General features: G+C 45.5%; 1 protein-coding gene across 1 annotated transcript in view; it reads left to right on the top strand.

The window, feature by feature from the left end:
• The window catches only part of DICER1 (dicer 1, ribonuclease III), a 56,933-nt gene that overhangs the window by 2,446 nt on the left and 27,822 nt on the right, over positions 1-26,665 (top strand). The window contains exons 4-11 of the mRNA XM_007944523.2: positions 646-780; positions 1,199-1,359; positions 11,498-11,666; positions 13,513-13,985; positions 20,938-21,070; positions 22,845-23,087; positions 23,863-24,017; positions 26,487-26,619. Of these exons, the coding sequence (XP_007942714.1) occupies positions 646-780; positions 1,199-1,359; positions 11,498-11,666; positions 13,513-13,985; positions 20,938-21,070; positions 22,845-23,087; positions 23,863-24,017; positions 26,487-26,619 (1,602 nt within the window). The remainder of the gene's footprint in view (positions 1-645; positions 781-1,198; positions 1,360-11,497; positions 11,667-13,512; positions 13,986-20,937; positions 21,071-22,844; positions 23,088-23,862; positions 24,018-26,486; positions 26,620-26,665) is intronic.

The following is a 26,665-nucleotide window of genomic DNA, read 5'->3' as shown; positions in this document are numbered from 1 at the left end:
TCCTCATTAATAAAACACTCAGTGGCCATAGGATGGTAAGTTAGAAAAAGAAGATTCAGCTTGTGTTGCCTCCCAGAAAACTGTGGCAGTGCAACGAAAACAGAAAGAGCAGTATGGATTGTTTTGTGATTGGACGAAATTGACAGATCTCATCAGTCAAAATAACGGCTCTAGAAACCTGAAAACCTGAAGCAGATTCGGTAGATGTACCACAGAGACCAAAGCCAACCCACTGCCATCAACTCGATTCCAACTCACAACCTCTAGAGGGCATAGTAGAACTGCCCCATAGGTTTCCAAGGCTGTCAGTCTTTACGGAAATGACTGCCTCATCTTTCTCCCACAGAGTGGCTGGTAGGTTTGGACGGAATGCTTTCAACCACTGCCCCACCAGCGCTCCTTACCAGAGACATGGACCCCATCCATAAAAAAGAATTTCCTCCAGTAGAGTCTGTTTCCATGTTTTCATCACTTTGCCTCTTGGTCCCAATATATGAACTTCTGTGTTAGAATTCTTGGTTTAATTTTAACTAATGAATTTCTTAATCCACATCTACAAAACGGTGGCTCTGTGGTTTGATTTCATATATGTCCATCCAGGCATGTGAATGGCACATTTGTGTACTGATGTTGGTTTTATTTTAGGTTCTGGTTATGACTTGCTATGTCGCCTTGAATGTTTTGAAAAGTGGTTACTTATCACTGGCAGATATTAACCTTTTGGTGTTTGATGAGTGCCATCTTGCGATCCTAGACCACCCCTACCAAGAAATTATGAAGGTGAGTGTTAGATGTTATCAGTGTTAGTAGTTTGTAGTCATGTTACTGAGTCTGCACACTGTTCTAGATATCAAATAAAGCAGTAACAGTTATCAGCTGGGGGGACTTGATTCCAGTGTATGAATGAATGAATACTAAATTAACGTTAATTTAAATGTACAATAAACTTCTAAACATCATAATGTCAACAAGTAAGCGACATATAACAGTCTGTCACAGCATGCTTAAATGTGCCCTTTTTGTGAAGCATTGCAGTTGTCCAAAAGTCTTATGATGTCCTTAGTGCGTTGTTAGCACTGAGCAAGTTGTGTTTGTATTTGATTAGTGTCTGTGACATGATTTCACGTGGTAGTGTCTGATTTTGTTATGGCCTTGCAATAAATGGAATCCTCACTGTCAATATCTTTCATTACGTTAGCTTTGTGAAAATTGTCCGTCATGTCCTCGCATTTTGGGACTAACTGCTTCCATTTTAAATGGGAAATGTGATCCAGAGGAATTGGAAGAAAAGATTCAGAAACTGGAGAAAATCCTTAAGAGCAATGCTGAAACTGCAACTGACTTGGTGGTCTTGGACAGGTATGCAGCTGACTGCCGTGGCGTTAACGAGATTGCTTGTCCTTATTTGAGTGAGCACGTGTTTGTGAAAAGGCATGAGCAAGACTGAGAATTCTCTCTGCAGCCGGTCAGTCTCTGAGTGCAGGAGTCTAACCTTCGTTCAGCCTCAGACGGAGGGAGGTGTTTCTGCCTCAGTGGAATATATGGGGTGAGCACAGCCCGGCCTCTTGCTGACCAGGACTCGCAATTTTGGCAGCAGACGTGCGTTTTTCCCTGTCAGTATCTCTGCTTGGTTGTTCTGACCTAACTGTCCTGCATGATGCTTTGAAAAAACATTGATTTACTTAGAGAATCCAGGATTTTACAATATACTTTAAAACAATTGAAAACACCCTGTTGTTTCAAAAATAGGTTGTGGATTCTGATACTGTTTATGATTTCTATGTTTGTCTCTTTTGAGAGTTGAAATTTTGAGGTTCATTAAAACGTGTGCATGCGCACACACACATATCCTGATTGATTTGCTTAAGTTGGTAGAAGGGAGACTGTATAAATGGACACATACACACACAAACACATGCATAACCTAATTGATTTGCTTTAGTTGGCAGATGGGAGACTATATAAATTAGTAGGGAGATGGGTTTTTAAATAAGTGTAACCATTCATTTCGTATAAAAATGCCCTTATGTCCTTCTTGGTGTCTTCAGGCTAGTGATTAGCAGGTGCTGATCCTTAGGGCTGTCGTAATGAATGGAGAAGACTTATTTGTCAGGGAGCTAAGAGTTGAGTGAGACATGTTTGTACACTGGCTCTGTTGTCATGTGCTGTCGGGTCGGTTCCAACTCCTAGTGACCCTGTGCACAACAGAGAGAAACACAGCCTGGTCTGGCACCATTTGCACGTTTGTTGCCATGTTTGAGTTCATTGTTGTAGCCACTGTTCATTCGTTTAGGGTCTTCCTCTTTTTCTGCTGACCCTCTGCTTCACCAAGCATGATATCCTCCAGGGACTGGTCCCTCCTGATAACATGGCCAAAGTACGTGAGACGAGGTCGCACCATCCTTGCTTCTAGGAGCATTCGGGCTGCACTTTGTCAAGGCAGATTTGTTCATTCTGGCAGTCCCTGGTATTTTCAGTATTCTTCAGCAACACCACAATTCAAGGGCATCACCTCTTCTTCAGTCTTCCTGTTCATTGTTCACCTTTCACATGCATGTGAGGCAATTGACAATACTAGGACTAAGGCGCACTTTAGTCCTCAAGGTCACATCTTTGCTTTTGAACACTTTTAACAGGTTGTTTGCAGCAGAGTTGCTCAATGCAGTTCTGGCTGTACCATTTGTAGACTGTGTGACTATGAGTGGATCACTTACTGTCCCTAAACCTGTACCATGGCAATGGTGGTAGTTTCCTGTGATTCCTTGATGAGTGGTTTCATTGGCACCTTGTGATGTGCCTGGTATTTAATAGGAATTTGGTCAAAATTCTCTGTAGAGTGAGAAGAAAAGGGACATTTTAGATTCATGGAACTTACATAGCTAAATGCCAGGTGGACTGTAGGTCCCCTGAGCTCAGGACCTCCTTTTTCTGACTTCCAAGAGCCTGATGTGAAAGTCCAAGGCTATGTTTTTGTTCATGTCTGACCTGAAATAGATCGCTGGGCCTGCATAGCTTGAGGCCTTGAGGGGAAGTGGAGGTGTTGGGATGCTGAAGTACATACAGCTGAGAAGTCATTGTGGGCTTTGGCATGTACCTGCTTCTCCACATAGGAGTCTGGGTGTTGAACTGCTCCCTTTGCATGGTCTTTGCTTGTTAGCTTGCTGTTCCCCAGAACTCTTAGGCTTTCCAGATTTGAAGGATTAAATTTCAACTCTAGAGTTTGATGTCAGGTAATTATCAAAGTTGAGTCTCTCTGCACCTGGGCTCCCACGATGGGGAAGAACTGCAGAGCACTGAGTCCTGCTTTGTTTGGGAAGGAGCTTCTTCAGCCTTGGTTTCCTCTGCCGCTTCCCAGGGCTGTGAATGCTTTCTCCCAGCTGGCATATGACAGACCAGGCCATGGTCCCTCCTAAAGCTTCTGGCCCCCACTGCTCTTGTTTATTACTTGTAGGGCACAGATTGAAGGAGCACTGGTGGTGTAGTGGTTAAGGCATTTGGCTCCTAACCAAATGGTTGGTAGTTCAAACTCGCTGGCCACTCTGCGGAAGAAAGATGAGGCAGTCTGCTTCTGTAAAGATTTACAGCCTTGGGCCTTGGAAACACAGTGGGGTCGCTATGTGTTGCAATTGACTCATTGGCAGTGAGTTTTGAGTGAGGGCACAGATTGTACAACTTCTGCATTGACCTTGTGAAAAGGACAAGAGTGAGAGGATACCACCTGTCTTTTCCCCTAATCATGAAAGTCTTTATTTGACAGCTACAAAGATGCAAACAAGAAAGATTACAACTTCCCACAATCTCTCTGCATAGAGATAAGCAATGTGAACATTGTAATGGACTTCTTAACTATCATGTGTGTGTATACACAGAATTTAGCACTTACATGTACATTCTCTTCAGAAGTAACATGTCTTACAAGTGCAGTTCTACATTTTGCTCTTTGACTTAACATTGTGAATGTTTTTCAGTGTGAATTCCAGGTAGAAGGACTTTCAGTTACTTCACACTATTTTGTTGGGTAGCTGCACCCTCAGTTACTACTATTGTTGTTATTGGACATCAGCATTTCCAGGTTTGGGCCGTTAGGTGGCCATTCTTTTTTTTTTTTTTTTTTTGGTGATGTGGGTGAAAGTTTACAGAGCAAATTCACTTTCCATACAGCAGTTCACATATACTTTGTCTCATGACATTGACTACAATTTACCCCAGTGCAACAGCTCCCCTCCCTCTTCCTCCTCATAGTTATCTCTTCCCTGTGTCCATCTCTCCATGCACCTCTGCCCCCTGAGCTTTCTCCCTGTGCATAAGCAGCCCTTCTTTCTCCCATGATCGTTCTCTCCAAGGAGTGTATCCACCTCAGGTACATGTTCAACTTATATGCCTTCTTTTGTTTGGCTGGAAGCCACAGGTGTGGGTTCAATTCCAGACCTGAAGGGCAGCTAGGGGTCATAGTCTTAGTGGTTCCACCAGGCTCTATCAGACCAGCAAACCTGGTCCCCCCTTTTTTGTTCCTTTCCAAATGATTTTGAGTTTTGTTCCACATGGTTCTGCCTCTCTATCCAGGCTCTCCTCCATAGATCCCCCTCTGAGTGGTTGACAGTGGTAGCCGGGCACCATCTAGTTCTTCTGGTCTCATAGTTGTATAGGCTGAAGATTGCACAGCGTACTAGTCACTTGGCCTAATTGTTTCCATGAATGTTTGGTTTTCTTCATTTTTCTTTGCTCTGGACAAGGAGAGACCCATCGTTGCATCTAGATGGCTGCTTGCAAGCTTTTAAGATCCCAGTCACTGCTTGCCAAAGTAGGAGGTGTAACAATGTTTTTGTGTAGTATGTTATGTAGATGGCCATTCTTATATGTAACGTTATGCTCACATTTCTGATAGGACTTAGGATAGTGTCCTAAAGAACTACAGGGACAAAGGATAATGTTTTCCAAGGCTCTTGATACCAAACCAGCTGCCACTGAGTCGATTCTGTCACCTCACGACCCCCGTGTTGAGGAGGAGAACTGCACTCCCTGCGATTTTCAAGGTTGTGACCTTTCAGAAGTAGTTGGCTGGGCCTTTCTTCCAAGTGTCTGGGTGGTTCAGACCACAGACCTTTAGGCCAGTAGTCCCTTTGTACCACTCAGGTGCTGTGCAGGTCTCGATAGGAATTCTCAAATTTATTTCCAGGAAAGTGTACCAGAATTGAATATTATTTTATAAACTTTTCTAACTTGGTGGAAGAAGTAGCAGATTTTCATTTCTTATATTACTAATAAGGAAAAGCAGTTTAGAATATATACGTAAAATATCCATTCATGTCCTGTGCTTTCTTTTTTCTTTGTGTAAGGCTTCAGTGTTTTTGTTTTTAATTTGTACAGATTCATTATTTATTGGGGATCTCAAGTTTGTTACACTTACTTTAAATAGCAGTGTGTTGCTGTAAATTGAGTTTGGAGGTTTTTGTTTTTGTTTTTCAAGAGTATTCTTCCAGACTCTTACTTTAGTTTTATTAAAGAGTTTTTCTGAATGCCCAACAGTGTTAATCCAGTAATGGACAGAAACACGCTGCATGGTATGTATTAGAGACTCAGGGGTTGGTTAAATATAAATTCCGATTTGGGTTAAGAAAAGGGAAAAACTATAGTATTTAAATATGCCTTCACTGTGTTTCTTTCCCTGAATTAAAATCATTGTGCCTCCAGAATATTATGTATCATTCTGCTTGTCCTGTTTTATGGACGGCATCCAAGGAACGATATCAGACATGATTGAAAGTTAGGAGAGCTTTTCTCACACATTAAAAACAAATGAACAGTTGCAACTGCTGAAAATTTCAGATAGTATGGGAAGGGATGCAATTAGTGAAACTTTCCCCTATGGTCTACCTCCTATCCCTGTGTCTACTTCTGAGAAGTGGTCATTACTTAGTTTCTTGAATATTTTGAACATCGCTGTTCTTGATTGTGGCTAATACCTAAGGGAGCAAGAGATGGAAGTCCAAACCTACAAACAACACAAAACAAAACAAAAAGCATGGGATAATAATGAAATACGTTCACAAAGTTCTTGAAATATCAGCCTCAGGTGATCAGTCCTTGAGGCCAATCAGTCACAGGCAAGCACAGTAGAGACAGAAGTCAGGACCACTGTAGGGAGGCATCTTATAAGCCTGCCTGTTAACATCCCAAGGAGGCATGGAGACTGAAAATAGGAACTTTCTTCGGTGGTGGTGGTGGTGGTGGTGGGTGTTAGATGCCCTCAGGTCGGTTCTGACACAGTGACCCTGTGTCCTAACAACACAACAAAACACTGCCCGGCCCCGTGTCATTCCATCTCATTGAGGGTCGTCTTTTTCACTGACCCTCTGCTTTCCTGAGCATGAAGTCGTTCTCTAGGGATTGGTGCCTCCTGACAGACATGCTCAGTGTGTGTGAGACTAAGTCTCACCACTCTCGCTTGTAAGGAGCGTTCTGCTGCACTTCTTCTGAGATAGATTTGTTTGTTCTTTTGGCATTCTGTGGTGTGTGCAGTGTTCTTGACCAGTGCCATAATTCAGAGACATCAGTTCTTCAGTCTTTCTTAGTGTCCAGCTTTCTCATGCATGTGAGGCAATAAATACTGTAGTTTTAGGGTCCGGCACACCTTAGTCTTCACCGTGACATCTTTGCTCTTTCACACTTTAAAGAGGCCATTTGCAGCAGATTTGCCCAACGTAGTACATCATTTGATTTCCTCACTGCTGCTTCCGTGAGTGTTCATCGTGAATCCACGGAAAGTGAAAGCCTTGACAACTTCAATCTTCTCTCCGTTTGTCATGATACTGCTTTCTCGGTCCAGTTGTGAGGATTTTTGTTGTCTTTGTGTTGGGGTGTAACTATACTGAAGACTGTAGTCTTTGATCTTCGTCAGTAAGTACTTCGAGTCTTCTTCACTTTCAACAAGCAAGGTTGTGACATCTGTGTGTTGTAGGTTGTTGAGTTTTCTTTTAATCTTGACACTGCAGTTTTTTCATATAGTCTAGCTTCTCAGATTATTTGCCCAGCATACAGATCAAATAAGTATGGTGAAAGGATACAACCCTCATGCACACCTTTCCTGATTTTAATCCACGTGGTGTCCCCTTGTTTCCTGTGAACTGCTGCCTCTTGGTCTGTGTTCTGCGTGAACACAGTTGAGTGTTCTAGGCTTTCCACTCTTTGCAATGTTATCCATAATCTGCTGTGATGCACGCAGTCAGACTTTTGCATAGGCCGTCAGTAGAACACAGGTGTTCTCTGTTCTCAGCCCAGCTCCATCTGACATTAGCAAATGATAGCCCTCCTTCCATGTCCTCCTCCTCTTCTTCTCTTTTTATTTTTATTGTGATTCGGGTGAAAATTTACAAGGCAAATTCATTTTCTATACAGCAGTTCACAGATACTGTCTCATGACAACAACAACAAAAAAAACTGCACTGCTGTTGAGTCAGTTCGACTCATAGCGAATAGTGACCCCTCGCTGGGTTTCCAAGGAGGTATCTCTGTGGAAGTAGATTGCTCAACCTTCCTTCTGAGGAGTGGCTGGTGAGTTTGAACTGCCAGCCTTTTGGTTAGCAGTCAAATGCCTTAGGCAATATTGCCACCACTGACTGCAATTTCCCACAATGCAATAGCTCTCTTCCCACAGTTACCTCTTCCCTATGTCCTTCCCTCCATGCACTCCTGCCCCCTGAGCTGTCTCCCTGTGCATATACAACTTCCTATTGTCCCATGATTGATCTCTCCAAGGAGTGTCTCTACCTAATGTAAATGTTCAGTTCATATGTCTGTCTATTGTTTGGCTGGAGGCCCAGGCATGGGTTCAATTCCAGACCTAAAAGGCAGCTAGGGGCCATAGTCTCAGGGATTCCACCAGGCTCTATCAGATCAGCAAACCTGATCCTTTTTTGTTCTCCAAATGATTTTGAGTTTTGTTCCACATTGCTCTCTCACTCTATCCAGGATCTCCTACAGAGATCCCCCTCTGAGTGGTTGACAGTGGTAGCCAGGCACCATCTATTTCTTCTGGCCTCATAGTCATATAGGTTGAGGATCGCATAGTGTACCAGTAGCTCGGACTAATTGTTTCCTTGAATCTTTGGCTTTCTTCATTCTTCTTTGCTCTGCACGAGGAGAGACCCATCGTTGTATCTAAATGGCTGCTTGCAAGCTTTTAAGATCCCAGTTGCTAGTCACCAGAATAGGATGTGGAACAATGTTTTGTGTAGTATGGTATGCCAATTGAGCTTGAGGTCCCCTGCGACTATGGTCCCGAACCCACAGGTCCAACTACTTGCTCCCTCTGGGTAGCTGGCTGTGGCCAAGAAATAACTACAGCTATGTCCCTTGTCAGCTCTACTATATACCTGGGAATTCTTTCAGAATATGCAAATACACTTGTAGAAACATTGTCTGCCAATCCTGTACATGATCATGGGCACACTCCCCCCTGCATAGACATACCTAATAGTTTAGCCTGTCTACCCATCTATCCTCCCATAGATCATATTTGCCATCACTGCCCATGTCCTCTTCTGAATCCAGCTTCAGTTTCTTGCGTTTCCCTGTCGACATACTGCTGCAACTCTTTTTGAATTATCTTCAACAAAAGTTGTCTTGCATGTGATAGTAATGACATTGTTGGATAATTTCCACATTCTTTTGGCTCACCTTTCTTTGGAATGGACACAAACACATATCTCTGCCAGTCATTTAGCCAGGTAGCTGTCTTTCAGATTTCTTGGTGTGCATGAGTGAGCACTTCAGCATTGCATCTGTTTGTTGGTACATCCAGTTGGTGTTCAGTCAGTTTCTGGATCCTTGTTTTTCACCAGTTCCTTCAGTGCAGCTTAAACTTCTCCCTTTAATATCATCAGTTCTTTTTTTTTTTTTTTTTTTGCAATATCATCAGTTCTTGATCATATACTGCCTCCTAAAATGGTTGCAGGAGCTCTGGTAGTGTAGTGCCTAAGGCATTTGACTGCTAACCAGAAAGCTGACGGTTCATACCCACCAGCCACTCCTCGGAAGGAAGGTTGGGCAATCTACTTCCATAGAGATACCGCCTTGGAAACCCAAGGAGGGGTCACTGAGTTGGATCCAACTCAGTGGCAGTGAGTTTAGTTTTTATTGAAAATGGTTGAACATCGACTCCTTCTTTTTGGTGCAGCCACTCTGTGTACTCCTTGCATCTTCTGATGCTCCCTTGTCATTGAGTATTTTGACTTTAGAATCATTCAGTATTGCAACTTGAGGCTTGGATTTTTTCTTCAGTTCTTTTAGCCTGCGAGATGCTGCATGTGTTCTTCCCTTTTGGTTTTCTAACTCCAGGTCTTTGCACATTTCATTATTATGGTTTACTTTGTCTTCCTGAGCTGCCTTTTGGAATCTTCTGTTCAGCTTTTTTTTTCCTTCAGTCATTTCTTCCATTTGCTTTAGCTACTCTGCATTCAAGAGCGAGTTTCAGAGTCTCTTCTGACATCCATTTTGGTCGTTCTTTCCTGTCTTTTCGGTGACCTTTTGCTTTCTTCATGTGATACTTTGATACAATCCCGCAGCTCATCTGGTCTTTGGTCATTGGTGTTCAGTGGTCAGATCTATCCTTGAGGTGGTCTCCAAGTTCAGGTGGGATATGCTCTAGGTCATACTTTGGCTTTTGTGGACTTCTTTTAGTCGGGGCTTCAGACTGGTTCATTCAGGTTCGACCCCCTGCTGAGAACTTTCCTTTCCACTGCAAATGTACTGATGCAGAATCTACATTTTAAAAAGATCCTTAAGATTGCTATGAACACACAAGAACCACATGGGGATCTATAAGAATCAGCTGGCAATCTTGCTAAACTCTAGATTGTGGCTGAGTACATCTGGGGTGGAAATACAAATTCTTAGCAGGGTGTTGGACCAGAATGAATTGGTTTGAAAACCTGGTTGTAATTGTCTTCAGCTTCAACTTGAGGGTGCATAGGAGCAATTGATGGTCTGTTCCTCAGTCAACTTCTGGGCTTGTTCTCCCTGAGGATACTGAGCTGCTCCATTGTCCCACAGATGTAGCCGATTTGGTTCCTTCGAATTCCATCTGGCATTTACACTGAAACTTCTATGACAAAGAAATGAGTGGTGGGAGGGGGGAAGAGATGGCTACTGCATGCTGGAGTGGCAAGGGCAACCCCAAAGCTTTAAAGATAAGGATAACAGGGGCATTTTATTTAAATTGTGAGACGGATGTTGGAGACCATCTCCTGCAAACACTGGGGAGCCCACTGATGGGAAGCAGGGCTTCAGGGAGTTACGCCAAAATGGCTCAATGCCAACTGGTACCCCCAAGGCCAGGGGCCCACCAGCCCTGAGCCACCTCTCCTTGTCACCAAGCTGAGAAAAGGCCACTGTGGGATGGGGTGGGGGGCATGGGTTGGCCCTGGGGAGAACCAAGAACTGTTGTTAAAGAGCGCGGCTGCTGGGAACCAGGTGGCACAGATCAGGGAGGATGAGCACCTGCGAATAGACCGCAGGTGTCTGAGGAAGAGAAAACCCGAGCAGACTCGCAGGCTTCGCCCAGGGCTCGTTGCTTCCTGGAGGAGCTTGGGGCTGGAGACTTGAGTCTCTAGCGGGGCAGGCTCTGTGGCAGAGTGGCTGAGGAAAGCACAGTGCCAGCTGAGGGGACGATGGAAGACCCCGGGCAGGGCTCCCTGGGCACAGCCTCCAGCAGCCTCAGGCAGCAAGCAGGGCAGAGGACTGCTGCCCTGAGAGTCAGCAGGTGAAAGCAGAGCTCCAGTCTCCGTGGGGTGGTTAGGAAAGGGCCTCATCTCCAGGCCGAGGTGCTGGGCCGGCCCATCCTACCCCCAGGGTGTGGAGTGTTGGGGGCTGTGTCCTGGTGAATAGAAGATCAGACACACCTTCTCAGGAGGTCCCAGCAGAGCCCAGGGAACCCACGCGGCTCCACAGGGCTTTCCTCGGCCTTCAGAAGCAGCTCCTCAAACACCACCCCCTCCCTCAGGGTGCCCCCGTCATCAGCGTTGTTGATGGGGGAGCTGCGGGCTCATCGAGGACCGAAACGGGCCCGCCCGAGATGCGTTCAGCACAGACGCAGACTGCGGGTTGCTGGTTCCATCACTGGGTAGAAACCGCCCTGAGTTCGGGCTGGGACCAGCTCACTTGCTGTCTTGATTCTTCATAATCGCCCTGAGGCTGCACAGAGGCTGGGAAGTCCCCGGGTCGTGCTGGAGTGAGTGGTGCTCAGTTCTCTCCCCCCCGCTTCTCCCCTTTCCTTTCAAGTGGTGCTGCCTGGGTTCCAAAATGTGTTACGTGTTCACCATGGACAGATTCAGTAACACGGAAACGTGACAATTAAAGGAATCACCAAATACCCCACCCCACTGCTAGCACTCGGACATGTTTCCTTAATGTATTCTTTTCTTACTTGTTTTATGAAAAAAAGTTCTTAGAAGCAGTGATCTTTTGTTAGCGACTAACACTTTTGTTCCTGATCGTAAAGGTACGCTTCTCAGCCATGTGAGATTGTGGTGGACTGCGGACCCTTCACCGACAGGAGTGGGTTGTACGGAAGGCTGCTGACGGAGTTAGAAGAAGCACTTAATTTTATTAATGACTGTAACATATCTGTACATTCGAAAGAGAGAGATTCTACTTTAATTTCTAAGCAGGTAAGCATATTTAGAAGAATTGCAGTGAGTATGATAAAAGCCTTCTGTTTGCTTTAAATATGACATTAACAATATGCTTCCAGTGGGGCCATTTTCTATATGTTTTAGTTGAAGGCCTTCTCTTGCTTCCTGTCTGGGAGGAACCTAACTGCAGTGGGCTGAGTTTCCTGTTACCTGACAGACATCTGTGTTATGCAGTGTAGACCTCCCTGATTTAAGCAGATGAGTTAGGAGTCACATCAAGGTATTCACGTATAAGGAGTGGGTCTGGTTAGTTCCCCTTTGGTCATGTGAGTTCACACCCTCAGACTGAATGAGCTCTGCTGCCATTTCCCTTTGAAATTCGAGAAGCGCCTACGAGTCTCACCAATGGGCCCAGGCTCAGCATCTCCTGGGAACGTGTTAGAAATACCAGCATGGTGCCCTCCAGACCTGGGGAAGTGTAAGCTCCCGGAAGGGGTCTGGTCGTCTGGGATTTGACAAGTCCTCCAGGTGATCCTGATGGGCACAAGCTTGAAACTGGGCGCCAGGCACTTTGTGGGAATGTTATGCGAAGTCTGGGCCGTCATTTCTTTCCTGCTGACGTTTCCTGCAGCAGCAGTGCTCAAGCCTTTCTCCGCTGGCGGTACCTGCTGGTCACCTGCAGAACTTCCGATTGCCTGGTTCTGCCTGGTCACGACTCACACTCTACTCTGAGTGAGCCTTGGGCCAGGCACGCTGAGCAGACACCAGTCAGAAGCTGGTTGTACTGCAGTGATAACGGGACAGTCGCACAGGGTTTAGAACAGTCTCAGCATGGCGGCCTGGAGTGCTGGGTTAGACTGGCCCCAAGTCATCTGTAGTTCTGGTCTTTTTCCTTTTAATGTTCATTATAGTAGAATATATATAAAATCAGGATGTTGTCTGTAGATAAAGTACAGGGGAAGCTGCTTTGCTCTTCCTTGATACCTAACGTGAAATTACTCTTACATAATTCCTTGTGTATTTTGCCAGGAAGTCAGTGGCTCAGTTGTAGTTCTAACCAGTCACAGATTTAAAATGAAGTTTAATTCACCTTTTACATGACTGTACCTTTACATTTCTGTTATTTGTTATCAGGCCCCTCCCCCCCAAAAAAAGATGGTTCTGGCTGTGGGTGCGCGTGGGTCTGCGTTCTGGCTGTGGGTGCGCGTGGGTCTGCGTTCTGGCTGTGGGTGCGCGTGGGTCTGTATGTGTGTATCTCCAACAGCTAACTGGCTGCTGTGGAGTCAGTGCCGACCCAGACGCCCCTGGGTGTCAGAGTGGGACTGCCCCCCATAGGGTTGTCAGAGCCTGATTGTTTGGGAAGTTGCCAGGCCTTTCTTCTGAGGTGCTTCTGGGCGGACTCAAACCTCCAACCTTTTGGTTAGCAGCCAAGTGTGCTGGCCTGGCCCTGGGGTCGGGCCGTCAGGGGTGTGTGTGTGTGTGTGTGCATGTGTATGTGTGTGTGTATACACTTTCTATGTATATATGTATTTTAAAAAAGCTTCGTTGACTTGATTCTGACTCATAGTGACACTGTGCCACGGGGTTTCTAAGGCTGTGTATCTTTATGGAAGCAGACTGCCACAACTTTCCCACAGGGTGGCTGGTGGGTTTGAACCACTGACCTTTTGGTTAGCAGCCGAGCGCTTAACCACTGTACTCCCAGAGTGCCTTTCTCTAGTAGAGCTTGAAGAGACCACTGGCCCCTCCCGCTGACCCAGAGAAGTAACCTGAGGGTTTATTTTAGTGGGTAAATTGATGCTGAGGCGGCAGTTCAAGGCCAAGCTCATATGGAAATGCTACATGGTTACTGAGTAGCCCCTGACTTCTGAATGTTTTGTAGATACTATCAGAGTGCCGTGCGGTGTTGGTCGTTTTGGGCCCCTGGTGTGCAGACAAAGTAGCTGGAATGATGGTCAGAGAGCTACAGAAACACATCAAACACGAACAAGAGGAGCTGCACAGGAAGTTCTTATTGTTTACAGACACTTTCCTACGGAAAATCCATGCACTATGTGAAGAGCACTTCGCACCTGCCTCACTTGACCTGAAATTTGTAACTCCTAAAGTCATAAAACTGCTTGAGATCTTACGCAAATACAAGCCCTACGAGCGGCAGCAGTTTGAAAGCGTTGAGTGGTATAACAACAGGAACCAGGATAATTACGTGTCGTGGAGCGACTCGGAGGATGACGATGAGGATGAAGAGATCGAGGAAAAAGAGAAACCAGAGACAAATTTCCCTTCCCCGTTTACCAATATTTTATGTGGAATTATTTTTGTGGAGAGAAGATACACAGCGGTTGTCTTAAACAGGTAAAATTTGAAGACGAGCATTTTGTCCCTGTGGTAGAACAAGGAGGCTTGTTGTTTGGCCCTGCGACGTGCTGTAAGAGCGCTGGGAGCCAGCAGAGGGGTTGTGTAGGTGTCCTCCATCGGGCCGTCGTACTTCACGGGTGTGCCCCACGGGGGTTGGTAGATGACTTTTATGTGTGCAGTAGCGTTCCCAAAAGGCTGCATTTGGCAGACTGACTTTTTCCTTAGTGGATGCTAATCTACTGAATCCATCTAAATAGAGAGCAGGTATAGAAAAAGGCAGTTCCGTTAAAGTGAAGCAGTCTTTGTTTTTAACTCCATTCAGTTACATTCCAGCCAGATATTTATTAATCTCTGTGTGCTGGGCGGCGTGCTAAGATTTCACCCCAGACTTTCTCCCGTCAGTAATCTTAGGATACAGTTTATCTGGCTGTTACTGTGGCTGATTGATGGTAACGCTGTTTTCTTAAAGGAAGGTGGATTCAGGTTTGCAGGTCTGCAGTGGAAAGAGTTGAAAACGACTGGACTTTTTAATTTCTAGTAGTTCATTTGGCTGCGTGTTAAATTCTGGTTCAGAAGAGAAGGTGAATGATGAGGAGGAGTCCTGAGAGTGTGCACGGAGGTGGTGAGAGTGGGTCCCATTGTGGGTTGTGAACCCAGCCCCTGAGAGTTGGGTGTTGTCGAGCTGACTTGACAACACCTACCAACCACAGCCCCCCCCCCCAGTGAACATTCATGTTGCCTGGCTACAGACCCCGCCGAGGAGCTGTACTTGACATTCGTGTCAAATAGTCGCTTACTGCGTGGCTCTTTAGGTTTGGCATAGATGCTCTGTTTTTTCTGCCAAAAAAAGGGCCTTTATTTTGTTCTTAAGACAATCTGCTTTTCTGTGAGATCTATTAATTGGCCAAAGTTGATCCCTCAGAGCCTTTTCTGCAAGTAGGGATCTCTGAGGAAAAATTAAGCTTTGTTTCCTGAGGTAATTGGCATTTTTTTTCCTTAACTGCTGCTAAATGTTTAGAGGTTTTAAAAACTTTTGAGTAAGGAGAAATTGGACTCTAGGGTGGTCATCTGGCAGCTTTCAGTCTGGTGAGTTTCATAGTCAGTGGGGCGGATCCTTCTGATGAATGTGAAATAAAGTAACTTCAGGTAACGAATTACATTCCTATCAGAGGGTTTATGGTTGGACAGGGACCTCACAGACTGACTGATCTAACCCACTTGTTGTCTTAAAAAAAAAAAACAAAAAAAACCAGAAACATAGGGCCTCAGGAGGAAAAGTTAAGTGCTAGTCATGGCAGAGACAGTCCTGCAGCCCTTCGGTCCTGACTCCTGACCTCTAGTTCTGTCTGTAGCCGTCATGCGCCGGGGCTCAGAGAGTACTCGACACCCGAGTGGGCAGTGGGAAGGCAGCTGGACTGCTGAGGGGGTATCAGAATGGGGACCGGAAAAGATGAACTTTTCTGACCCTTCTGGCAGAGCTCTTGGCCTAGTTACAGAACCCCACCTTCACCCATTCAGGAGGTTGAAGGATTGACTCTGTTTTCTCTTTGCTTTTCTCTGTGTCTGTTTATGTACAGATGTGCCAGTTCTCGTTGCAGAAATATTAACCTGAAAGGGTTTATCCATAATCGGTTCCTTTGAGGATCAGATTAATTATGATCCACTTTCATAAACTGTGGCTGGAATTCAGTGTCGTGTGATGACTCGAGCGGTTGCCGGTTGGGTTTATAGGCAGCTAATTAAATGTACAATAGGGGTCTTGTTCCAGTAAGCTTTTTAATAAGCTTAGAAAAACTTCCTGAAGTCCAGATTCTTTCCTTCCATCAGTTTAATGGGAGGAAAAGCCCTTCTTCAGTGAACGGGTTCAGGGGACTTTGAGCTATTGTGACATGCACGCAGCTTTCTATTCTGATGAAGAATGGATCACAGTCCTGTTGTGTGTAGGGGTGGTGTGGTTGTGTGTTGATCGTTTTCCCTTTAGTTTATATTCACGTGGGACTCTCTGGTTCCTAAGTTACCTTTGTACATTTAATTTTGATGACACTCCCTGAGGGAGGGAGGGAGAGAGGGAGGGAAGTGTTCCTGCCATATTACAGATGAGAATACCAAGGCTCGGTTGGTGACTCCTGAAATCACACAGATGACTAGTGGTAGAAAATGTTTTGTCTCCTGGTTGAGTGTTTTCCACTGTGTGTGTAACCTCCTAGTGGTGTGTGACATGGACAGCAGACAAACCTGGGTCACTCCTATCTCTATGCCCCCGTGTCCCTGATCAACTTTTACTTTGGCATAAATTTGCATTTACAAGACGGTTCCAGAGAGTTCCCTTGTACCCCTCACCCGGTTTCCCCTGCTCCCCCATTTTTCACAGCTTCCATTTCCATCTCTTACATTATTTCCATGATATATTTTCCACAGCTAGGAAACTGGCAAGGAGCTCTGGTGGTGCAGTGGTTAAGGCATTTGCCTGCTAACCAGAAGGTTGGTGGTTCGAACCTGCAAGCTGCTCTGCAGGAGGAGATGAGGCGGTCTTCTTCCATAAAGTTTTATGGTCTTGGAAACCCTATAGGGGTCACCATGAGTTGGAATCAACTCCATGGTAGTGAATTTTTTTTTTTTTTTGGTTTGAGGAAATGGCATTTGTACATTAACTGAATACCAGATTTTTTTAGGGTTTCACCAGTTGTCCTTTTAATGTCTTCTCTCCAGCCCAAGGAACGAGACTGAGTTGCCGTGTCCTCAGGCTCCTCTGGTCTCTTAGGGCCTCTCAGTCTGTCCTTGTTTGTATTGACCTTGACAGTCTTGGGGAGTTCTCGTCAGGTATTTTGTAGAATGTTCCTCAATTTGAGTTCATCTTAGGTTTTTCTGAGAATTAGACTTGGGTTATAGGGGCAGAGTACCCTTCTGGCTGGTGGTGTGGTGGTTAAACTCTCAGCTGCTAACTGAAAGGTCTATGGTTTGAACCCACCGGCTGCTCCGTGGGAGAAAGATTAAAGCCTTGGAAACCCCATGGGGCAGTTCTACTCTGTCCTATAGGGTCATTAAGAATCAGAATTGATTTCATCTGCAGTGGGTTAATAGTATCAACATGAGTTATCACAGGTGATGTTCATCTTCAACACTTGGTTAAGATCAGTGTTTGCTGGGTTTCTCTTCTGGGGAATTACTGTTTTTCCCTTTCATACTCTAGCCCATCCTGGGAGGTGGGGAGAGGAAGGGGTTAAACTCCACCTCCTAAAGAGAGCTGTATTTACTTATATTCTTTGGAATTCTTTTGTAAGGAAAATTTGTCTCTTTTACCAATTTATTTATCTGTGTGTATATATTCGTCTCACCTATTTTGGTCATATTGTCAGAAGGGTCCAGTCTCTGGAGAAGGACAGCATGCTTGATAAAGTGGATGGTCAATGAAAAAAGGGGAAGGCCCTCAACGAAATGGACTGACAGTGGCTGCCACATGGGCTCAGGTATAGCAAGAATTAAGAGGCTGGCACACGATCAGGCAGTGTTTCATTCTGTTGTACGTAGGTCGCTATGAATCTACTTGCCAGCACCTAACAGCGTTTAATTGAATCATACATGTTCATCAGTATGGCTTCATGTTTGTTTATTTTATACTTTGGATTATTGTCCACTATGTTTTTTATTTTGTGGCTCAAATTGTTCCCACTTGGGCCATTGGGGAGCTCTTGGCAGTTACTCTGGGGGTCCCTTTGATGGCCCCCATCCTTTCTGGTCTGTCAATGCTCCAGGCTCTTCCTGGGTTTTCTCTGCCTCCACTTTAGAATTGGCTGTTTGTCTAGTGAGCCCTGGTTCCTTTTACTTCTACCCACTTTTTAGATGTCTATTTTTTGAAAGTTATTTGACTTTTTTTTAATCATCAGCTTTTTCTTTTGTAAACTGATAATAATAAGCCCTTTCTTATTGGGTTGTTACTAAGGTTCAGATGACAGGGTATATAAAACTAGCTACCTTATCACCTGGCACACAGTAGGTGCTAATTCATGCACACATTTGGGGGCTATGATTAGAGAGGAATTACATTTGATATTCTCAACATTAATAAAATATAGAAGTATTGAAGTTAGATCTCAAGTGATATGTCGATGTGTTTGTGTCCTTGGATTAGTCTATTCAGTCAGCTCTTAGGTTTTTATAAATCATCCATGACTTTTCTCAATCTACCCTGGACACTTGTAGCTTTGGTATCGCTGTTTGCAGTCTAACTGGGAGGTGACACACCGGCTGTGTACACAGATGTCACTGTGCTCCTCAGGATGCAGTCTGCCGGTGGTGCCGCCCACCCAGGCCTCAGCTCCATGACCCGGTCAACCAAGATGAGAATGAGCATTTAGAAACTTCATAGCAGTTTGATAGTAATTTGATGTCTGTTAAATATCATAAAAATTGGCACTTGAGTTTTAATGCTTTTAAAATTTTGTTGTAGGTAGTTGTTGTTCTTAGATGCCATGGAGTTGGCTCTGACTCATAGTGACCCCGTGTACAACAGAACGAAACACTGCCCGGTCCTGTGCCGGGCTCATGATCCTTGCTATACCAGAGCCCATCGTTGCAGCCACTGTGTCAGTCCAACTTGTTGGGGGCCTTCCCCTTTTTCACTGACCCTCCCCTTTACCAAGCATGATATCCTCCAGGGAATGGTCCCTTCTGACAGCATGACCAAAGTAGGTGAGGTGAAGTCTGGCCATTCTCGCTTCCAAGGAGCATTCCAGCTGCACTTCTTCCAGGACAGATCAGTTAGTTCTTCTGGTAATGGTAGTCATTGAATAATTCTTCTCTAGAATTGTAGAAAACTGTTGTCTGAGGGCCTGAACTTTTAAAGAAAACCCAGCTCTTCCCCGTGGATGGGTGAAGCAGCCCTGTCCAGAGCAGCAGGAAAGCTTGTCAGATGGTTCACTCTTGGCTTGAGTCAAGTTGGTCGAGAACCAGAGGGCACCGCGGCTCTGTCTGCCGGGTGCTGTGCTCACTTGTGAGCCCCCTGAGAACAGTGGACACTTGCTTTGTTTCCCCTGAAACTTAGAATTTATAGCTTGTCTCAGGCACATGCAACGCACTGCCATCAAGTCAATTCTGACTCAGCAGCCCTGTAAGACAGAGTGTAACTGCCCCATAGGATTTCCAGGGCTATACTCTTTATGGAAGCAGACTGTAGGTACCCCTTAAATTCATCCAGTAGAAAAACCACACCCACTGCCATCGAGTTGATTCCAACTCACAGGGAGCCTATAGGACAGAATAGAACTGCCCCATTCACAAGGCTGTAAGTGTTTATGGAAGCAGACTGCGTCATCTTCCTCCTCCCAGAGAAGCTCATGGGTTCAAACCGCCAACCTTTTGGTTAGCAGCTGAGTGCCTTAACCATTATACCACCAAAGCTCCTCTCATCCAGTGGAGGAGTAGGTTTTTTTCTCTCTGAACTTCATGCATCAGCACAGGCATGTCGCGTTTCATTGTTGATTGATGTACTTGCTCGCTCTGCTGTATGGGGTGGGGGTGCTCATTCATGAGAGGTGTTTCTTCTTAGCACTTCCATTCTCAGCTAATTGAAACCTCCCAGATTGAGCAGGTTGGCAAACAAAACACATCAGTCACTGACGGGAGTAAGTGAAGTGCTTTCTGTTTCTGCGGTTACCTCGGCTGTGTTCACCTTGGTGCTCAGGTCCGCTGAGCTCTGGATGGGCAGATTCCAAGATCCTTTACCTGTCGCAGACTTTGGGCTGTGCTGTCTATGGTTTGTATGGATGCCTGGTGTCTTGACTGACATTGTGAGTTCATTATCAGAGTGATGCACTTTGGAGCGGTGAGGATGTCTTGGACTCTGGCCTTCTGCCCCGTGCACTGTAGGAAGCGTTCTCAGGCTGGCCTGGGCGCACATGCTTTGCAGACTGGGAGTTGGAGAGAGTCTGGGCACCCACACAGGGGTTCTCCCAGCTCTCTGATACTAGGCTGTTTCGTGTGCTTAGGACAAGAGCAGGAGAATGGTTTGACTTAAAGGCAGTTTTCTGTTCAGAAGGCCTCTCTATTATCTGGCTTCAGAAGAGCCACGTGGAAGCACTCGGCTCGGGGCAGCACCATTTCTCTTCTGTGCCGAGTTTTTGAATGTGGGCATTTGCACACTAGCTGCCTTGGCAACGCTGTTAACCTCCTGTACCTGTGTAATGTGATCCGTCCTGCAGCTGTCTGTCATTCCACAGCTCGAAGGCCAGCTTCAGTCACCGGTGCCCCAGCTGATAGAAAGGAGCAGGCAGGAGGGACAAGGTGGGGCCGTTGTGTGCCAGCTGCACAGCTTTGGGGAGCAGGGTCGGCAGGCAGGCAGTATTGGGAACTGAGTGGCATTGCTCTCCTCCCAGTGATGCGCAGGGTGTTGGGGTGAGATGGGAGGGAATGATCAGGCTTGTCTTTCACGTACAGCTGGAGTGCGTTTCTTAAATTGAGAGGGGGCACGGGGTTTGCTTTGCTGCGGAGATTATCTGTTTGGTGTCAGTGTTGGTCCTTGTCCTGTGTATACACAGCCAACAGAGAAAGGCTACGCCTGTCGGCCCTGTGTTTGGAGACGTGCACTGAGCTGCGTGGTAGCTTTCTTCCTCACAAAGTCCTGTCCTGAAGCTGGGGGCTGAGGGTGAGGACCCATGCTCCTCTCAGCCCTCTTTGGCCCCGTCCTGAGCCACATTTCTAAGAAGTCATTGTTGCCACTCAGAAAGCTTAAGGTAACGTAGCCATGTCGTTGCCAGTATAGGTTGACCTCATAGTTAGTATTATACATACTTTGCAGATCAGCGGGGTGAAGAGTGGCTGGGATGTCTCTTGAACCTAGTGGTAACAAAACCAAAAGATATATTTCCATTTTAAGGGAGACGTTACAAACAAAAGTTTAAATTACTTTTTCCCTCCACGATGTTTAACTTCCAAATGTGTATCGTCTTCTTAGACTGATAAAGGAAGCTGGCAAACAAGACCCAGAACTGGCTTACATCAGCAGCAACTTCATAACTGGACATGGCATTGGGAAGAACCAGCCTCGCAACAAACAGATGGAAGCTGAATTCAGAAAACAGGAAGAGGTAACTTAAGTGAAAACTGTCGTACACTAGCCGTCTCCAGAGTGATGCAGACAGACTCTGCTGTAGGGAAGTCCTTCCGTCCTAGGCCCCTGGTATTTGTTCACATGTAGACAGTCTGTCATCTAGAACAGCTGGCTGTCTCCTCTGAGGGGGCTGTGCAGGGATCATGTGCTCAGAGATACAGTAGCTGTCCAGTAAGTCAGCTGGTGTCTAAACTGTCACCTGCCGTTTCATTTGCTTTAGTGGAATGGTGGCCTGTAGTTCCTTCCATAGAAAAACTAAGGTGGGACCAGGAAGCCCCTCAGACTGTGAAGCGGTGGACGGAAATCTCTGCCTAGAAAGGGGCTGTGTGTGTGTGTGTGTGCCTGCACGCGTGCTCATTTTCAACCCTAACTCCTTCGTTTGGTACTGAATTTTTTAAGATTTTAGCTTAATTTTTCTCATATTTTTTAAGGTCTTAATATATAGGCAATAGCATTGGAAAGATGCTAAAATCTAATATAGTATTCTGACCAACAAACAAGAACCTTTTATTTAAAGTATGTTGTATAACTTTATAGGCCTTTTGGTGGCATAGTGCCTAATGCATTTGATTGCTAACCAGAAGGTTAGTGGTTCAAACCCACCAGCCATTCAGTGGAAGAGAGACCGGGCAATCTACTTCCATAAAGATTTACCACCTTGGAAACGCAATGGGGGTTGCTATGAGTTGGAATCAACTCGATAGCAGTGAGTTTGCTTTGTTTTATGTAACTAACATAATTAGCAGAATAATGCATGTTGGAATCACTTTCCAAATCATAGCTTTTTAATAATATTCCAATTTAGAGTAGTCCAACAGCCACAGTTGGCTAGAATTGCCCTTCTAAAAATCAGTGTATTTTGTTAATTTACGCTGGGTGGCGAATAATGTCTGTTTTAACTATTGTGTAAAAAAAAAAAAAAAAAAATTCACATACTTTAAAATCATAATTCTAACTCCTTAAATTGAAAATTCCCAAGATGCCAGAAAAGGATTGCTCACCTTTAATTCTAAGTGGTTGAAGGATTTCAGTGAAAGATTTTTGACATTTTTGGACCAAGTATCACAGAGCTGAGCTGTCACTGTGGAGGGTCAGCCTCTCCCCAGGTCTCCAGAAGGGAAGGGCATTCATGTGGCCACTTACCGGCCTGGATCCACTTGGGTCGTGAAAGAAGCTAGCCCCTTAGCCTGAAGGCTTGCTGTGATTTGTACATGGGTACTTAGGTAAAACAGAAAGGCACTGTGCCGTGTTTTAGATGTTAGTGTCGTGAAATACAGAGAGCAGACGTGTCGTCATCAGCATTTTTAGTGTACAATTCCATGGCATGAATTAAACGTACCATGTGCTGCCATCACCACAATCCAATTCCCAAAGTTCTGCGTCCCCCCAAACAGACCTGGCACTCCCCTCCCCACCTCTGCTTCCATGGATCCACTTTGATCTCTTGGCAGTAAGGCCTTTCGATTTTTAAGTCTCGTCCAGTTAAAAAGTACTCATTAAATTGCGGTTTCTTTGCCCACGTCTCCATGTATCTCAAGTTTTCTCTTACTGTCGTCTTTTAGTCTGACCTTAATAATACCTCATGTCCAGAGTGTGTGTCAGAAATGACATTGTCACTTAGGATACTGTTTTCTTTAGAAATTAATTGACACAGTACTGTGAAGTCTGACACAAATGAGCATGAAGAAATTGAGATGCGTATCTCAGAGTTGCTTTTCTTGGTTGACTTTTCTTTCTTCTTTCTTTTGCAGGTACTTAGGAAATTTCGAGCACATGAGACCAATCTGCTTATTGCAACAAGTATCGTAGAAGAGGGTGTCGATATACCAAAATGCAACTTGGTGGTCCGTTTTGATCTGCCCACAGAATATCGATCCTATGTTCAATCTAAGGGAAGGGCCAGGGCCCCAATCTCTAATTACATCATGTTAGCAGATACAGACAAAATAAGAAGTTTTGAAGAAGACCTTAAAACCTACAAAGCTATTGAAAAGGTATGAGCCAAAAATAAATGTGGCGTGTTTAAAGAGTTACCCGTTTTTGTGTGCATGTTGTTGTTGTTAGGTGTGGTCCAGTTGGCTCCCGCTCACAGTGACCCTGCGGGTGACGTAATGAAACGCTGCCTGGTCCCGCGCCGTCCGCCATAATCCTGGAGCCTGTTATTGTGGCCACTGTGTTAGTCCATCTCGTTGAGGGTCTTTCCCTTTGTCCCTGACCCTCTCCAAGCACGAGATCCTTTCTCGGGAAGGATTTCTGTGTGTGTAGAAATAGTTGAGAATGGTTTTATCTACAGAGAATGGTTTAATGGGGAGACCCACAGTGTGTCTGTTATAAGAAAGTTGGGAATGGTTCCAGACAGAGACCCAGCAATGTGGTACGACGTGTTTGAAAGCTTACAGTAAAGTAGCAATGGAAATGATCATGTGGAATATTAGCATTATTAGTGTTACCTTCTTAGGGCCAGGGAAGTGACTGCTTACTTGAGTTGTGGAGTGATTGGGACTGATGACATAGTCCCTGTATTGATGAGAGAGTCACACATTTACGAGTGGATGTGTACACTGTAGCCCTGTACCTGTGGTGGGTGTCTGTGCGATTGGAGCCGGGAGGGATTCTGGGGAGCAGGGCCCTCCTTTGGGATATCGAATTATGTTTGAGGAGATAGATGTTACGGGTGGAGAGAGCTTTTTCTGTAGGTCCAGAAGCAGACAGCTCACTTACGGCAAAGAAGTTTTTTCTCATCAGAAGTTCTGTTTTGAAAACGTTCAGATCTTGAGAAACAAATGTTCCAAGTCGGTTGATGCTGGTGAGACGGACGTGGAGCCTGTAGTAGACGATGACGATGTCTTCCCACCGTATGTGCTGAGGCCTGATGACGGGGGTCCCCGGGTCACGATCAACACGGCCATCGGACACATCAACAGGTACCGTCATCTGCGTGGCAGCCTGCCGGCGTCGCAGGGTGTAATCTCAGCCGCTCGGTACCGTGTTGTCATTCGTGTTTTGCAATCACTGACCTTTTCATTTATGGCAGGTAATGTTTTGAGGAGAGAAGAAAGAGTAGTTTTGTTTCATTTGTTCTTTTTTTTTTTTTGGTTAAAACGTAAACACTGTATTGTTAGTAAGAAATGTTGAATGCTTATTGACAAGGGTGACACGATGTTTATTTTGGTTAGAATTAATTTAATATTCACTAATTTTTTTCTACATCTTAAAATTTGTTATTTTGTGCCATAAATGTCGGGTAACGAGTTTCTCGTTAGCAATTATGTAAGATCTGAGAAAGTAATTTGTGTTTTTGAGTGTCCTAATTCACTTTGTCTTGAGCTGGCAGTACTATCTCTAAGAACTAAGAACAGCGTGTATGTATCTAGATTACATATCGGGATAAATTTCATTCAGAGATTAAGACTAAGGCACAGACGTAAGCTTGTCTCTTTAGTTTTTTCCTCCAATTTCTAACTTTGAAAAGTTGCAAGAATGCTGCCCAGAACTCCCATGTGCCCTTACCTTCAGAGACCCATGCAGATTTTAGAGGTTGTCCTTTGCAGCAAAAGTGTCCAGTCCGTGATCACTGCTGGTATCCATCGTTACAGCTCCCTAATCTCCTTCAAGGAGCCCTGGGGGCTCAGTGGTTAAGTGCTGGGGTGCCAGCTGGAAGGTTGCAGCTCAGACCCATGCAGCTTCTCTGGGGGGCGAAGACCTAGCCATCTCCTGTGAGAGATGACAGCCTAGACAACCCTCTGGGGCAGTCCTCCTTTGTTACGTGCGGCTCCCAGGGTTGAAACCGACTCAACAGTATCTAACAGCAGTGGTCCCCTTCAGCCCGGAACTGATCTTCAAGCTTTCTTTGACTTTCATGGGCTTGAAACTTCTGAACATCTTTGGGGTTATCTGATATTTTCTCAGGATTAGCCCCAGGTTATCCATTTTGGGCCAGCTCATTACTGGGAGCTCTGGTAGCGTAGTGCCTAAGGCCCTTGACTGCTAACCAGAAGGCTGGCTGTTCAAACCCACCAACCACTCCTCAGAAGGAAGGTTGCTCCATCTACTTCCGTAGTGATACTGCCTCGGAATCCCAAGGAGGGATCTCTGTGAGTTGGATCCAACTCGACAGCACATAACCACCACAAAACAATCACTGAAGTCATACTGTTTCTTCTTTTTGCACCTTACTGGGTGGCATATGATGCCACTTAGTCCACTTACTGGTGGTGGTAACTTTGATAACTGGAGTAAAGTCTGCTAGCTTTCTCTACTATCAGGCTGTCTTTTCTCCCCATTAAAATTAGCAAGTGTTGCATGGGGAGATGCTTTGAGACAATGTAAAATTTATCCCTCTCCCCACTTCCACCCATTGTTTAGGCACCACTGGTGGTTCTTGCTTGAGTTGTTACTGTGATGAGTGCCGGATGGAGGGTGACTTTCTAGTAACAGTCCCCTCTCTGTTTACTAGTCGGCATTCTGCTATAAAGGAGTGCTTTCTCCTCACGCCGTTTGTTTTGTATCTCAGTGTGGACTTAGGGCTTCTGTTTTCTTCAGTGGGTTCTGTTCTCTTTGTCTGGTACTATTTATTACTTATTTATTTTGGTATTAAAATTGTCCTAGATATGGCCAGTGGGAGCCCTTTCTGTGTCTGACATGTCCCCATTGTTCTTTGAACACATTTGTACTTGATGTTACAGCGAGATGTTCTAAACTCAAGAGTTTCCTTGCCTGTACTCGGAATTGGCTCTTTTTCCAAAGGCTCTGGCTCCTGACTCTACTGGGTTGCCATCCGGTCCAGTGCCCAGGTCCCTCCTTGGCCCCTGGCTCCCTCCGGCTGCCTTCCTGCCCTGCTCGGACACTGCCCTGTGCTGCTGCTGTGTGGCCGTCTGCCCTGATGCTTTCCGGTGTCAGCGCTGGGCGTCCTTCCACCTTCTGCGCATGACTTTCTTGCACAGGTGCCGGTAGTTGCTGGCAGATGAGGTTGTTGAAAATAAGCCCTGGTGTGGTATGTTCTCTTTGATGCAGAGCAGCCACTCCTCAGAAGGAAGTCTGAGTCCACCAGGTCCACCAGGGTAGGCACGTGTGACTATTTCAATTTCGGTTACATTATAACTGTAGTTAAAATTATGTGAAGTTTAAAATCCAGTTCCTGAGTTACACTTGCCACATACTGAGCCTGGTTGCTGCATGTAGTTCTTGGCGGCTGTGCTGCATGGCACGGAGCAAGTCTTGTCACAGGAAGTGCTGCTGATGGTGCTGTCGTCCTCACTGAGATGGAAGCGGTCAGTCCCGGAGGACAGGAGCCACGAGGAGTCACACAGCCTTCCGCTTGTGAATACCAGTGCAGCCCGCTCCGCCTCCTCCTTGGATGAAGGCTCACCATCAGGATCTCCTTGTCGTTGCAGATACTGTGCTAGGTTACCGAGTGATCCGTTTACTCATCTGGCTCCCAAGTGTAGAACCCGAGAGCTGCCGGATGGTACATTTTACTCCACTCTTTATCTGCCAATTAACTCACCTCTTCGAGCCTCCATTGTTGTAAGTTTAGAAAAAGAAACGATTATGCCTTTCAAATTCATCACTA

Source organism: Orycteropus afer, unplaced genomic scaffold (genome assembly GCF_000298275.1).
Source record: "Orycteropus afer afer isolate SDZICR_OR568_19922 unplaced genomic scaffold, OryAfe1.0 scaffold00127, whole genome shotgun sequence".
In the NCBI taxonomy this organism is placed as follows: domain Eukaryota; kingdom Metazoa; phylum Chordata; class Mammalia; order Tubulidentata; family Orycteropodidae; genus Orycteropus; species Orycteropus afer.
The sequence above is the reverse complement of the archived record's forward strand: the minus strand, read 5'-3'. Positions and strand labels throughout refer to the sequence as shown.